A 15,046-nucleotide genomic window follows, 5' to 3' on the forward strand; every position below is an offset into this window, starting at 1 on the left:
GATGTGCTCTTACGTTACAGCACTGTTCTAAAAGGCTGGATTGTGCAGTGCTTCTGGAATGTGAAGATAGGAATTGGTAAAGGGCTGTTGTGCATATTCCAGAGGCATATGACTGGGTATGTGGTTTGGATAGTGCTATGCAAGCAAAGCTTGGGCAATGAGAGAGTAGCAGTGTTGGGAACAGCAAAGAAAGCAAAGTGAGGCTGTTCAATGAAAACAGAAAAAGGGAGATAAATGATATGGGGGGGAAGCATGACCTAATGCTGACTAGAAGTGGCTTGCTATAGTAATAGTTTTAGGTAAAAGTTCTTAGGACTTCTAGTTCTGGAGAACTTTAAACATTCTTGAAAGACCAAGTTTTTCAGGAGTGGCAGGATGGGAGAAACCCTGGAACAAGTGTTTTGAGTATTAATGGCATAAAAGTACTCCCTACTGAAGCCATGTGTTAATTACTGCCTCTGCTTACATCCTGCTGTGGAGGTACAGCAAATACAATATCAAAAGGTTTTCAGCGTGTACTGCTTTATACCTGGCATGTTTGTGGAAGAGTAAATGCCATGTACAGGAGGACAAAGCAGCTTGTTTTTTTGTCAAGGTCATTTAATTGGGATTAGACTTCAACTTTTTCCCTGCTAATAAGGATTATGTATGGTGCTGTTTTCCTTGAACTTTTTTCTCAAAGAAATACTGTACCCTAAACAAAGTAAAAAAGTAATAACTATCAAAAAAAACAAACCCACCACCTAGACAAGGCATAGTCACTCACTTATCCTTTTTGGTTGCTAGTGTTTAATATTTTTAACATGTATTATGTGTGTGTTTCAGATCCATAGGTTTGCTACGCCAGTGATGCACGGATGTATCCTTTTATGTTGTAAAGCTCTGTGCTTTACACAGTGTGGTAGTCTAGCAGCAAAATGGTTGCCAGTGAGGCTGCTCTAGTGGCCATGTTGGCAACTGTAACAGAACACAGCCAGAATTAAGTTGTAGCTCAGATATGAGCATCACATTGTTTGGTAGCCCACTCATGTTAACTCAAATACTCTGCTTTTAAGGCTTAATGTATTTCAGTTTAGAGGCATGATTTGCACAACTGTCTTACAATGGGATTGAAGGTTAAGATGAATGTGGCAAATACTTACATCAGCCTTAGTAGTACTTTTTATTTTGCTGTAAGTATACCTTCACTTAGCATTTGCTTTGGATATAAAATAAGGGAGAACAGTTTTGACTTGGAGTGCTTTTGGATGTTCCTGTTGATGGTAAAAGGATAAGGAGTTCTGCCGAAGGCTGCTGGAATGCTTCTCCTAGCCAGCTGCTCTTCCTGCACCAACGCTTTGGGTAATAGCCTTTTTAGCAAAGCAATCATGAGTTTATTTTTGAGAGAGGCTGTATGCTGTGAGTAAGCCTAATGCTTTCTGGAGGCTGTGTTGTTCATGCAGTGTGTGATTGAGGTGCTCCTGGACTGGCAGCATGAAAAGGAATAGCAAAACTGGACTGCCCATCCTCCTTCGTTCCTCCATTGCGCACACCCCTCAGGTGTATGCAGGGAATGGCTTCCAGCCTGGGTCTGTTCCAGTAGGACTGTAAGCAGCTGGCAGATCTTCAGTCCTTCTTTCCTGTGACTTCATGTAATGGAAAATGTAGTGGGAGTAAGTGGAGAAGCAAGGAAAGATAGCAAATAGGAACTGTCAAAACAACCGAATCTTTGTCCTGCAGGTCCTGGGTGGAAGAGTCTGGGTGGACCGCAATTAGCAGACTGCAACTAACACCTTCCTCTGTCCTATTTTCACTATATAAATAATTAGCATGAGGAATACCTGTTTTGTTGTAGTTCTAATACAAACCAAACACCTTAGAGAACCCAAGAATTCAAAGAAACTGGATTTTTAGTGACGAAAATGCTAGGAAGAGCCCTAAGCAGACCTGTTACAGTGCCACTAGCAGTTATTTAAATGAAATAAGATTCTTCCCCCCCTATACCCCCTGCCCCATGTAACCTAAATACATTTTGCTCGACAGTCTGTACTGGGGTTCAGGTCTTGCAGTGATGAGAAATAATGGGCATACTTAGGCTATAGGTGATAAAAGTCTTGGTTACCCAAACTGTTTAATATTTCCCTTGCTGATTAAAAAAAAAAAATCCCCCTTCTAAGGAAGAGTTCTTTTTTTTGTGTGGAAGTAGCCAATAGCAAGTTGTCATTTAAGTTGGACAGATTGCAGACAGAAAATGGGCTGACTATTTCTAAGCAGCTAAGTTTAGAGGAAACCTTTTTTGCAGGAAACTGTTGGCTGTACAAGTGTTGAATCAAAGGGTGTAGGATCTGGCAGTGCTTTTCCACGAAAGCAGAGGAATAGGTCTTTTTTGCAGTCTTAATTCTTGAACTGTGAGAATGTTCTGGATTATGTAGGGCCAGTTTGTATTATATTTTTCAAATTCTTTACAGAGAGTGAGTGCACACAAATCAAGATGTTCAGTGTATGCAGCCAGTGTGCTCTTTGACATAGCTTAGGTGCTTGTGTGACACAGCTGCTTTGTCCTAATTAATCATAAATGCAGAATGTAGATTTTACTGTAAAGTGTGCTATTTTAAAAGAGAAAATAAATTGTTTACTTTACCAGCCTTAAGACAAAGTATCTAGATTCCTCAAAGAATAGAAAACTGCAGTATGTTAATACTGCAGCTTGCAGAAAACAACCACTTTGATTTTTTGCTTGCTTTGGAGTTGTGGGTTTCAGTTTTTAGGGGCAAAGGATGAAAGCTTGTGAATTTACCTGGAGAAATTACTCACAATGAATGCTGTTTTTTATTAGACTTGATAGTTTACCATAGTCCAAATAAAGGCAATTATAAGCAGCACAGAACAAGACTCTAAAATGGAAATAGTTATTAATGGCTGCTGTTTGTTGATTAGTCCCGGATTATGGTGTATCTGCCGCACTTGGGCTGTCTAGGCTGAGCAGGAAACCATTCTTGTGTAAGAAGCTTGCACTGGAGATGGTACATGTATATTTTTCTTGGCATTGATTTGAAAGCCAGCCTACTGCTAGTTCTAGCATCTGTAAATGATGTGTGTTGCACTTACAGGTGCAAGGTATAACAGCCCAAGGTATTGATTCTTCTAAAAGCCTAGGAAACATTTTTGAAGTGTGGGGTTCTGGTTTTTTTGTTAAAAGCAATAGGCGTAATAAAATGTTAAGATAGCTTATTTATGGATAAGATGGGTGAAGCACTGAACAGAAGTTCAGAAGTCAGTCCACTTAATGATATACATAGGATCATAAAACAGATTAATCTTTGGAATCCAGTTTTCTCAAAATTAAAGCAGTTTTAATGTGTAGTAATCAGTGACATTGCCTGCAGTCTGTCTTTTTGTGATGCTTATGCTGATGCTAATATTATTCTCTCAAGTTGAATATTAAACTGTTACTGATATGAGTAATGTTTACAAATTTCTTTGAATGTGGTCACTTGGTTCCTTGATGTTACCTACCTCTTGATATATAGAAATATCCTAATGAAATCTTGGGGGTTTTCCTTAGTGTTATTCATTAGTTATCACTATGCACTCTTGTTCTATTAATGGCAAGTGTTTTGACTGGCTGCTGGTTTCCAGAAGAAGCTGTTTCAGGGCTGGTGTACGCTACTATGTAAGAGGTAAAATAGCAAATTTATTTTGAAAATAATGCAAACTCTATATGTGTGACAGAGGCTGTTGCTCCAAAGAAAATATTAGCAACCTGTATGATGAACTCAAGCATGTTCTGGTGTTTCTTAAAACTGACTCTTTATTCCTTCTAGACGTAACTGCAACAGTTTTGTAGAGTTTTTAACACTGTTAAATGCAAGTGTGTAATAGCCCTTTTGGCCTAGCAATAGATTCAACTAAGAGCATTGTTGGCGCTGTCAGGGGAGCCCTAAATAGCGATGTTCTCTAACTCTTTCAAGTTAAGAAGTGAACAAGGAAATGGATTTAAATTACTTTCTGTTATTACTCCCAACATACACACTTTTGAAGAAACTGGCACATTCCACAGTATCATTGCTATTAAATAGTGGATATTAGTATCAAAGCACTCGTATTTAATTTTGTATTAAACTGTTCAATTTCTAAGGCTAGAAATATCAAAATGTGTTAAGTATACTTTGTTTTTTTCAAGTTAAATGTGGTATAGATCATGCTAAACTTTTGCCAAAGGTGTTTTAATTTACAGTCTTCAGGTAGCTCTGTGGTATTTTCATGTTTTCTGTGAGCACCTGAAAGGGAAGGTTGGGAAGCCTTTTTGCTGATATACTGTCACTGTACTGCAGCCTGTCTGAGCTGGTTAACGAGGTCTTTTTTCCTACATAGGTATTGATTCAGAAGGACATGCTGCTAACTTTGTTGAAACAGAACAAATTGTGCATTACAAGGGGAGCAAGGCATCATTCGTTCAGGTAAAGTCAGTGTAAGGAATGGCAAACTGGCTTAAATTAGACAGAGCTACCTATCTATATATAGTTTCTAAATATAGATTGTATGCAAGATGTGCATGCACACAAATAAAATAAACCAGTCTGCTTGATTTTTAAATGGCAAGTGAGTTTGTAAGTCTTTTTGTTTAAAACTGTTCCCGTTCTTTTGCAGACCCGTGGATCAATTCCTTTTTTCTGGTCTCAAAGACCAAACCTCAAGTATAAACCAAAGCCACAGATCAGCAAGTCAGTAAACCATGTATGTGAGTGTTTTTTGTATATTGGTGCTTTAATATATTTCTGGGCTTGTGTGTGATAGGGTAACGGATGGTAATTGAAAGAATAAAAATCAGCAGTACTGAATTGAGCTTCATTTTTAAAAAGTAGTAGCGAGAAGTCTTGTACTCCTTAAGATGAGCTCAGAGCCTGACAAAAAAAAGATCCATACATCAATGGGGATAGTTTTTCTGGTTCTTGTTAGCAGCAGCTGCAAATGAAACAGCTGCACGATACTTACGTGGCATGTTTATTAAGGAGAGCTGAGTGGACTCGAGGGGTGAAAGTAGGAATATATTAGCACAATAGAGAACATCAAACAGTTAAAATTATGTGGTATCATCAATAAGATTAGAACATATTTCTTGTAAACCACAGATCTTAATAGCAGTGTACATCTGTCAACACATTTCCTTTCTCTACTAGATGGATGGCTTCCAAAGACACTTTGACTCACAAATAATTAGCTATGGAAAGCAAATGGTTGTCAACCTGGTATGCTTTTACTTTTTCTTCCTGAAAAAGCTGTTGTTCTTTTAAGCAGGCTTTTGAGTAATACTGTCTTTTTAAAAAAAAAAAATATATTTTCTTTCTCAGGTTAACCAAAAAGGTTCAGAGAAGCCTCTTGAGCAAACGTTTGCGAAAATGGTAAACAGCATGGCAAATGGAATGGTCAGGTACATGTGAAGTGAAATGATATGTTCTGTGTTAAGTGAGCATTGCCTCGGAGACCCACAGAGTGATCATCAGTTCCTTGGGAGCCTTTACCAACTGTCTGATTTGTTTGAGTTTTATTTTTATGAAGTAACTTGCATATGACCGATGTCCCTACTTCAGAGGTTACATTCTAAGCAGAAGTGAGACTGTGAAGTGAATATGGGACAAAGAAGAAACAGAATAAAGAAGGGAGCTCAGAGGCAATGGTAATGCTAGTATTGGAGTAATAGTATGCTATAAGAACTGTGGAGATCTGCATTTTAGGGAGAAGAAATCATGCCCTGTAGAACTAGATTCTGGCAAAAGGGTGTAGTTACATTGCTAACCTAGTAAGGGAGTGCTGAGTGTGAGCAAACTGGTATTGATATAAAGGAGGAAACACTGAGGGGAACATGTAATTTAAATGTCTGGACATCAGTGTAACAATGGACCAAGAGAGTGGAGAATGCACTTTAATAACAAGAGAAATTACATCTCTTTGTGGGAATCTTGAGTCCAGGACACAATTTTACAACCTCCCTGTGCTTGCTTTCACTAACTTCTAGAGGGAGGGCTAGCATCCAGCTCCCGCAGATGCTTACCCCTCAGTTTTCCTTGAAACTGCTGCACAGTATTACTGTCACTCCTGTATGTCAAAGGACAAAATCCTACTTGTAAGCAAAAAGGCATCCTGTTTTAATAAGGATTCACTTCTGTCTAAGCATAATTAAGGAATTGCAGAGTATGTTCAAGATGTCCTTATAAATCCTGACACACTTGAACTTTTTTCTGCTTGTATGATGCCCTACTGCTGCCTTCACCAGGGTAGTTATAGATGTCTGTCTCGCTTGTGTGCTGCTTTTACTATCCTCAGGGGTGTCTTCTGTCAGGGTCTGTTTTAGTGATGTTCTGTATATGTTAAAGTGGTGTTTGGTAGCCCCATTTTATTAATGCTGCCAAAATCCTTATTCTTTGTTAATTAGTTTTGATGGTGTTTACCTGCCAGACTAAGACCTGAGGCTTCATTGTGTATATATATACACCTTTTTTCATGCGAATAGTCTTGAAAACTTGGCAAATAATAACTTTTGGATTATAAATACTTGAGGGGAGTAATGTAATGCCCTGTAATTCACAGCTAAACATGTATATTCATGTGTGTTGAATCAAACGCCACTTATTTAGAGTAGCTCTTGCCAGAGTTGAATTGTTAAAATCTTGTTCTAAGTCAGTAGCTTTTTAATTTTCTTATGACAGGCTAGGTTAGCTGTTTAAACAGAACTTGTCTTGGGTTTCTAGAGAGCTATCAAGGGAATTATGCTGCATGCCAGTGAAGAGTGTTGCATTTCAACACCTGGGTCTATTTCAAAGTGAACTGAAGTTCCCAATGCGTTTCCTTGGAAGAGAGGAGGGCAAAAGAATCCTGGTGGAAAAAAGATGTGAAATCAGACGCATATCCTTTCTGTACTTACTGGAGGAAAAATACTAGCCAGAATGTAGTTTCAGTAACTTGAAACGGGATGTGTTTCCCCAGACTAGTGGCATCTTGTAAAGAAATGTAAATGTTGTCACCATGCATGCAAGGGTGCAGACTCGGGAAGATTACAGAGCACTGACAAAATCCACAGATATTTGCTGGAAGGCATATCTAAAGAAAAAACAGTCCTCTGTCACTAGCTGGTTTATAGGTCATATCTTCCCTGTGGGGTTTTGAGACCTTCACTGCAATACACATGTAACCTGAAAAGATGTTTCTCTTTCTGAACAGGTATGTAGCTTTTGACTTCCATAAAGAGTGCAGTCGGATGAGGTGGGATCGACTTCAGATTTTGATGGATCAACTAGCAGAGCAGCAAGATGAGTTTAGGTAAGGCTGTGCAGTCCTTCTGCGCTTTTAAAATGAGACCACTTTCTCATAGGTTCTAGTGCCTTGAGTTAAGGCACAGCAAAACAGACCTGTAATCTTCTAAAGATGTACTCATTAGTGTTTCTGTATCTCTGCTCTCTTGCCAATAACCACGTGCAGGGTTGGAGACCTGGTGGTGGGTAAGATGTATAGCCCTTCTTATGTCCCAGTAAAATGATTTTGAGAATTGAGCAATCCCGCATTGTGACGCAAGAGCTGCCTTTGTACCTTTGGGTGAAAGGTCAAACAGAGAAATAAGTGTGCATACAACTGAAGCTATTATTTTTAAAAAGTCTCTTCAGGTGGTATTTTTTCATCCAGTATTAATTCCATGTGGTGTTGACAGCAAACTGTTCTGCTACATAGTGTCAAACAGTGCTCCTTCCACAGGCACCTGCTCTCTTGGGTGTTTTCTCTAACACACATTGTTGTGGCACCAAACCTTGGCACTGGCGCTGTTAGCCCTTGCTAGCACAAGTAATCCACAAGGAAACAAATTCTTATTTTGTGTAGTCATATAGAAGTAGATTAAATGTCCCACAAGTGTTTTAAGCACTTCCTGGTCTTTGCTACTTGTAGGCATGTGTAGTGTGTTAAGGAAACTTTACTTTGTTCTGCTTTCCTGGTTGCTTCCTTCCTATACACCTGAAGTCTTGTGCATAAAGCACAAAGTAGGTCAGTTAAAACATTACAAAACTGGTAGTAGTATATTATACCTTAAAAAAAAGTGAGGTGTGGACTAGAACAGGAGTCTCATGAATTAGATCTCTTGCCTGGAACGAAGGCTATGGGAAAGTAGAAATTAATCAATGATATTCTCTGCCCACCACCAAAAAAAAAAAAGCCTAAAAAACATATGACAAGGTGAAGAATAAATGGGCTTTAAGGACTTCAAATAAGGAGGAATAAGTGTGTAGGTTTCCTGTACAGCAAGGATCCTTCATATTCTCAGAATGAATACTGAATCCCATAACTTGTTTACTGTCATCTGCCATTGGAGGCTTACAAAAGAACTGGGTTTCCTTGAAATAAAGGAAAAGAACAAAAAAAGGCCATGTGTTTCTAAAGATACAAAAATGAAGTCTCTTCCTCAAGGTTAGGTTGGCTCTACCTTGCCTTGTTTCATCTAGGGTGACTATTGCTTAAATAGAAACAGAAAACGGAGTTCCGATATTCTCAGAAAATACTTCTGCATCTGTAAGTGAGATAAACAACTCTATTTTCTGCAGGTTAAATCTAGTTGTGAAAGACCTGTCAGAAATGAGAGCTGGCTTGCTGGGTTTGGGGTGGTGGCATGGTGTTTGCTCTTAACTTTTCTTTGAGAAATTACTTATTTGCAGCACTTAAACTGTGTCATTAGTCAGAAATATCTACGCTTCAACTATGCCAATTATTCTACTATCAGTTCTAGGCAAAGCTTGAGGGGAAAATGAAGAGCAGGTGTTATTGTCTCCTTTAATCATACAACAATGTAGAACATGTTTTAACAAAACTAGTTCTCAAAGGATGATAAAAATGGATCTTGTTAACACAAGGTTGATCAAAGTAAATGCGTATGCTTCTAAGGCTCTTGATTTTTTAGTACTGCATGACTCTAAGACTATAATCTTGAAATGCTGTATAGTAAGAGTGGGTTGTATGCTAGTCCACATTCAGGGTTCTTAATTGCATAATGGAGTAACTTAATCTGTAGAATATGGTCTGTAAATCTTTAGGCAAGAAAGTTTCACGCTGTGGCAGAAGGACAAGTATAGTTCTGTCCTGTTCACACATCTAGCCTGTAACTTGACCATCATATTTGTTTTACCAGCTCAGTTATCAGACTACTTGCATGCAGTTTAGTATTTAAAGTGAGCTGTTTGTTACCAATTACTAGAAATACCTAGTTTTGTTGATTAAAAAATATTGAGGTAACAATCAGCATATGCAGTTGCAAGAGAACATCTGGATACCCCAGATGTTTGCATAATGGAGAGATAAGTGCGGCAGTAGCACATTTTCAGTAGTGGACTTAAAGATCTGAATACCTTCCTGGAAGAAGCGTGCCTGACTGCTTATATGACTTTTTGTGCAGAGGTGACTGGATTGAACCAGGTGCCCAGATACATACAAATCTGGCTAGTTCTGCTGTTAGACTTTACTAATGATATCTGTGGAGCTAGCAGCCTGTAGTCACTAGAAAAAAAATAAAATGCAAGTCACTGATTTTGCATCAGAAGCTGCTCTTTGCAGTGGCATGTAACTCTGTATTGCTGGTTGGCTATCTAAATCAGAGTGAATACTGCCCTGAGATTACTAAATGTTTTATCAGTGTGGGAGGGGAAGAATTCAGGGAGGCATCAAAGTTCAAAGACATGGCTAAGAACTCTTCATATGCTCAAGACAGCTGTATTTTGGTTGCTAGAATACTTCTGAAAATGTGTGGTTTATATGGACTGTTATCTATAAATACTGACGTCCATTGTGTGTGCTAGTTATTTTCTAGTTGATTCCGATGGTAACATTGTGACTCAGCAGGAAGGAATATTCCGCAGTAACTGCATGGACTGCCTTGATCGAACTAATGTGATTCAGAGCTTGTTAGCACGCAGGTCACTTCAAGCTCAGCTTCAGGTAAATTTTTTTTGTATTCTTGTTTAACAAGCTGGAAGAGGAGAGGCTTTCTGTTTGGAACAGAAATGTCACTTTAACACTACAATAACATTCTGCATACTTGAGTCACTGTACTATGTATTTGAAATGCGTTGGCCAGACTCTTATTTTAATAAACATAGCTTTTTCTGGAAGCAAATCCTAATTTTTCTCACAAACTACTAGTGAGCCTCAACATGCTTTCTGTTTTAGAGGCTAGGTGTTCTGCATGTTGGACAGAGAATTGAAGAACAAGCAGACTTTGAGAAAATCTACAAGAATGGTAAGCTGTTTATAGAGTTCAAACAATCGCTTTTTTCCCCAAACAGAGTACATAACTTCCTTAATCTTAATGTTTTCTTATTCACAGCATGGGCTGATAATGCTAATGCTTGTGCCAAACAATATGCTGGAACTGGTGCCTTAAAGACAGATTATACAAGGCAAGTCAGCCTTTTTTGTAAAGGCCTTCTGGGATTTTGGGCATGTTTGGGATTTTCTTTTAAGTCTTCCTATCTGAGAAGGTTATTAATTTGGGGCTTAGACATTACAGAGTTTTGTAAACTGTAAAATGTAAGTTTTAGTAAAATGTCAGACTAAAATCTACAGAACACCATTCTTCACTGTGTTTGTAGGAAAGGAGAGAAGCCTATTTGGATGTAAAACCAAGAAAATGTGTCTCTTCAAGGGACATATATTGTGGGCTGGAGAGAAGTGTAATTTGTTACATGTGTGGTAATAATGCAGAGGCAACACTAGGCAAATGTATTTACATGCAGGTATTCATTAAACATACTACACACTTGAATAATGAGCTATAAATTCATAAATTCAGGAAGGTAATTTCAGATTTACAGATCTATTTTAAATATCTTTCGAAACTTTTTTGCAGAACTGGGAAGAGAACTCAGTGGGGCTTAATAATGGATGGCTGGAACTCATTAATACGTTACTACAAAAATAACTTTTCTGATGGATTTAGACAAGTAAGTTAAGCTTTTAACGTGGGGAAATGTATTTGATAAACATTGCTGTGCATTTTAACTCTTGCTTTCCCTTTCTCTTCCAGGATGCAATTGATCTCTTTCTTGGAAATTATTCAGTGGATGAAGTAGAACCTGCTAGTCCTCTACATGTCAAGAAAGACTGGAAGTTCTTAGCTGTGAGTATGGAGACTATTCATGATTGGAGAAACACGTACAACCTTTTAGTCACTTGTTTCATATGATTAAGTAGAACTTGTCTATTTATTAATGAAGCATCCCTATAATCTGGTTATGTTTCTATGATACCTGCTTATAGACCAAACCCAGACTGTTCCCTTGACAGAAAACGGAGTGTCCTTGAGGTATTGAAAAAAAACCCACTGCTTGCTTTTCTTTAAGATCTGCTTTATGAAGTGGAGAGGGAGATACTCTACTAGTCACCATCAATGACTGTTTCCTTCACAAGCTTCTTTTGTGGGAAATCTCTTCTCATACAGTCTGTTTCTGCATGAAGTAACACACACAAACTTTTCCTCTCCCTTCTGTTTTTGTGAAACAGGATTTGGGGATGTTATGGGTTTGACTAGTGGCTGGTGTATTTTCTTTTTTAAACAAAAGATGAACCTCAACCTCTCTTAATAGGTTAAGAATTAAAATACACCTATCTAGTAGTTATTGAACACACTCTTCCAAATTTTGGAGCCATCCAAATTTTTTTGTACCTGATAGCAGGTAAATAGCTCTGCAGTACAGGCCATCTTAAAGGAGATTAAGGACTAGATGTGCTGCTATAATAAGTGATTATTCTTCTCCTCTTTCCCCAGTTGCCTATTATTATGGTGGTTGCTTTCTCAATGTGCATTATTTGTTTGCTGATGGCTGGTAAGTCACTGTTTTGTTTAATTTTACAAAAAGTTTGCTCATGTGTGGGCTTTCTATAAATGCTTTCCAGAAACTATTCACTAAAAAATTGCTTTTCAGTCATACTAAAAGGTGTTTGAGCATGGCTCTGGAGGTTGAGGGTTACTCTATAACATTAGTGTGGAAAAACCTGAGGTACTGTAGAAAACAATGTTAAAACTCTTGTAGAGGTCGCTTTAATAGTGAGTAGACTCTAGTAGTCGCTGAGTAGACATCTAGCTGTATAGGCTGGATGAAACCCCAAAATACCTACCTAATTTTGGGCAGAAAGTCAATCTGGAAAACTTAAATATAGGCATAAGCCTATCTTGATGGATGTCCCCCTAATCTAAATCTGTGTTAGGAGCTGTGAAGGCTTTTTTCCTTCTGCTTTTAGCTTTAATTTTCTGACCTTAGTGCTAATAGATCTCTTGACTGACTTCTGTACTTGTCTGTTCAAAGTCCAAGAACTGTGTGGCAAACAGTTTTCCTAGGTAGAAATGGAAAGAGAAAAGACACCAGTACCCATGAAGGGCTTCTCGCTTCAGTGGACAGCAGATCTCTGAGGGAGAGCTTGAAATATTTTCCTTTTTGTACTAAAAATACTTCCTGTGGTAGCTGGAGATAATAAACTGTTTATCTGACTCTTAACAGGTGAGACATGGACTGAGACACTGGCCTATGTGCTTTTCTGGGGAAGTGCAAGCTTTGGAACTTTTGCTATCATCCTTTACAATGGCAAGGATTTTGTAGATGCACCCAAGCTGGTCCAGAAAGAGAAGATGGACTGAATTTGTGTGTGTGGAAAGCGGCTTGGTACTGAGGATTCCTCAAGCCACACTTGGAGTCTCTACTGACCTGCTTTCCACACCAAACAGTGGTCTTTTTAACTTTCTTCCTTGGCAGCCTTGGGGGGGGTGGGGGGTGGTGGTGGGAAAATAATGTCCTTTGCCAGTGGTAGTTGTCAACTGAGACCCGACTCAACAGTCTTAGTTGCAATGGTCTTTGGAATATTGCATTGGTGGAGGGGACTCCACTCTTGCTGAGGTAACGCAAAGGCAAAAGCCAGCTTTCTGGAGTGTGTTAGAGCAGAAGTGGACTGCTTAAGCTCGTAGTCCACCTGGGCTCTTTCAGTTGAATTTTTGGTCTCTGGCTTGACAGGAGAGAGCTCTGATGCTGTTCCTGTGTCAAAACACCCAGATGTTGAAGCATTAATAATGGAGCTTCAAATCGTGGTCTCTGAACAAATACGGCTTCATACCAATAAAAGTCTATTCTGAGATTTACAGCTGGATTACACTTGTGATAAAGTCCATGTTAAGGAGTCCTTCATGCATATTTGTGTGTGGATTCTTTTCACTAAATATGAAAGATTTTTCAATCCTAATGCTCTTCCAAAATGAGCTTTTTCATCCTGTCTTGTTTATCTAGGACTGATGCATATTCTACTAATTGTTTGGGTGAAAGGACAGTGTAATTGGATGTTCCTGAAGTTGCAGATGTCTTGCACTGTTTCAGTACTACAGTCTCCAGATGAAGATTCATTAGGTAGCGAGTTGAAATACAGAATTTTCTTTCTAAAGATGTAAATGAAATTGAAGAATGTAAAAATCCTTGGCAGTGTTTATGGAACCTTCCTTATGCTAAAGGTCCAAAGTATTGCTTTAATTTTAAGAATGGGTCACAATGTAAAGGTGAACTTCATATTGTTTTGCTAGTCAGCTGCTTCTATTCTTGGTTATGTTGAAGTAATCTGTGATGGAAGGAATAACAACGAGGGGAGAAAGTGTTTAGTCTAAACCCCATGTTTGCACTTGGGAGCAGCAGCTTGCTTTTCATGCATGATACTGTAACACTCTTTAAAAGAGACAAAAAAAGCTACAGAATAATTTGTGCTGGTTAATAAATGTGTGTCTTTAAATTTAGTGCTTCCAAGCTGTATAAAAACAAGTAATCCTAATCAAGGACCAATTTTAAACTATTTTGTCACTTATTTTGTATGGTTTGTTCCAAACCAGACATGGAGCTTGCTTAAGGCGCTGTGCATTGTTTAATATTTCCTGTAAGTACAGCTGTATATTCAGATTGCGAGTATAAAATTTAAATGGGGGGAAGGGAGAAACATGTAGAATACTAGGAGTAGCACAGTTGTCATTATTGAAGCTAAAACACAAAATGCTGATACTTCAGTGTTGCCTTGTGTTACGACTGAAAATATGTACAGATCTTTTTTTTTTTTTTTTTGCAACTGTTAACTGTTCATTTTAACCTTGAATGTTTCTGGAGGCCTCTCTGGGTTTCGTGTAAACATAACCTGTTCATAAGCACTAGTACTTGCAAAGTATCTGTTTGCTTCTAGATGCTATAATGGAAATACCAGTTGATGGCTAACTGGAAAATCCTCTAACTTAAAATTTTCAAAGGTGAACTCCATTATGGGCATGAAGTACAAGACCATCCTAGACTCAATATTTGAAAGTAATGGTTTTGGTAGCTCACTGGTAGGTGGTGTTTGAAACTCAGTTCAGTTGTCTTGCAGCCTATAACTAAATCTTTGCATCTTTAAAAAACTTGTTACGGCAAAGACCAAACTGGAATTGCTAGTAGAAATTTGTAAGACATAGAATAAGCTAGGTTTTAGAAGTCGGAAGGCACCTGTATTTCAGAGCTTTGCAAAGAGTCTGTATTTCTAAAATCACAAATGGTGTTCTCATAAATGACAATAAAATGTTCAACTTTTCTAGATACACTGCCTGTGGTGCAGTTTGTGTTCCCAAAGTGTTCCTTGGGAGCTCCTTCTTACCAGAAGGATGCTTGGGTTTTGTTCCTGGTGATTGCATGTGAAGATCTTGCTATTCTGTGTGTGAAGACTGATGATCTGGCTCTGCACCCTATGTCACAAATTCGTGTTAGTATCATGTGCCAGTCCTCACAGCCACGGCTGGACCTCTGCGCGAGACCTGCCTGCACCTCTGATGCTTAAAGTCTGCACTGTCACCTCTGCTCGGGGCTAATCTTCCCTCACAAGACTGTCGGGGTTTATTAACCACGGCAATGGGTGCTCGGGGTGGAAAGGCAGGGGGTCGTTCCTTTCCCTCCCTTGCTGCAGGCGCACATCTTGGTTTTTTTTTTTTTTTTTTTTTTTTAATTGTATCGCGGTAAGAGCTGCACCTCTTCCAGCCTGGGTCTTGTCA

General features: G+C 38.7%; 1 protein-coding gene across 1 annotated transcript in view; it reads left to right on the forward strand.

Moving 5' to 3' along the window:
• Positions 1 to 14,597, forward strand: part of SACM1L (SAC1 like phosphatidylinositide phosphatase) — a 31,054-nt gene extending 16,457 nt beyond the window's left edge. Inside the window, exons 7-20 of the mRNA XM_056334396.1 lie at positions 826 to 859; positions 3,558 to 3,659; positions 4,354 to 4,439; positions 4,630 to 4,716; positions 5,160 to 5,228; positions 5,331 to 5,410; positions 7,198 to 7,296; positions 9,810 to 9,948; positions 10,180 to 10,249; positions 10,337 to 10,409; positions 10,859 to 10,952; positions 11,036 to 11,128; positions 11,777 to 11,834; positions 12,507 to 14,597. Of these exons, the coding sequence (XP_056190371.1) occupies positions 826 to 859; positions 3,558 to 3,659; positions 4,354 to 4,439; positions 4,630 to 4,716; positions 5,160 to 5,228; positions 5,331 to 5,410; positions 7,198 to 7,296; positions 9,810 to 9,948; positions 10,180 to 10,249; positions 10,337 to 10,409; positions 10,859 to 10,952; positions 11,036 to 11,128; positions 11,777 to 11,834; positions 12,507 to 12,643 (1,221 nt within the window). The 3' untranslated portion in view covers positions 12,644 to 14,597. The remainder of the gene's footprint in view (positions 1 to 825; positions 860 to 3,557; positions 3,660 to 4,353; positions 4,440 to 4,629; positions 4,717 to 5,159; positions 5,229 to 5,330; positions 5,411 to 7,197; positions 7,297 to 9,809; positions 9,949 to 10,179; positions 10,250 to 10,336; positions 10,410 to 10,858; positions 10,953 to 11,035; positions 11,129 to 11,776; positions 11,835 to 12,506) is intronic.
• The last annotated feature ends 449 nt before the right edge of the window (positions 14,598 to 15,046 follow it).

This window comes from Falco biarmicus, chromosome 4, assembly GCF_023638135.1.
Source record: "Falco biarmicus isolate bFalBia1 chromosome 4, bFalBia1.pri, whole genome shotgun sequence".
Lineage (NCBI taxonomy): Eukaryota > Metazoa > Chordata > Aves > Falconiformes > Falconidae > Falco > Falco biarmicus.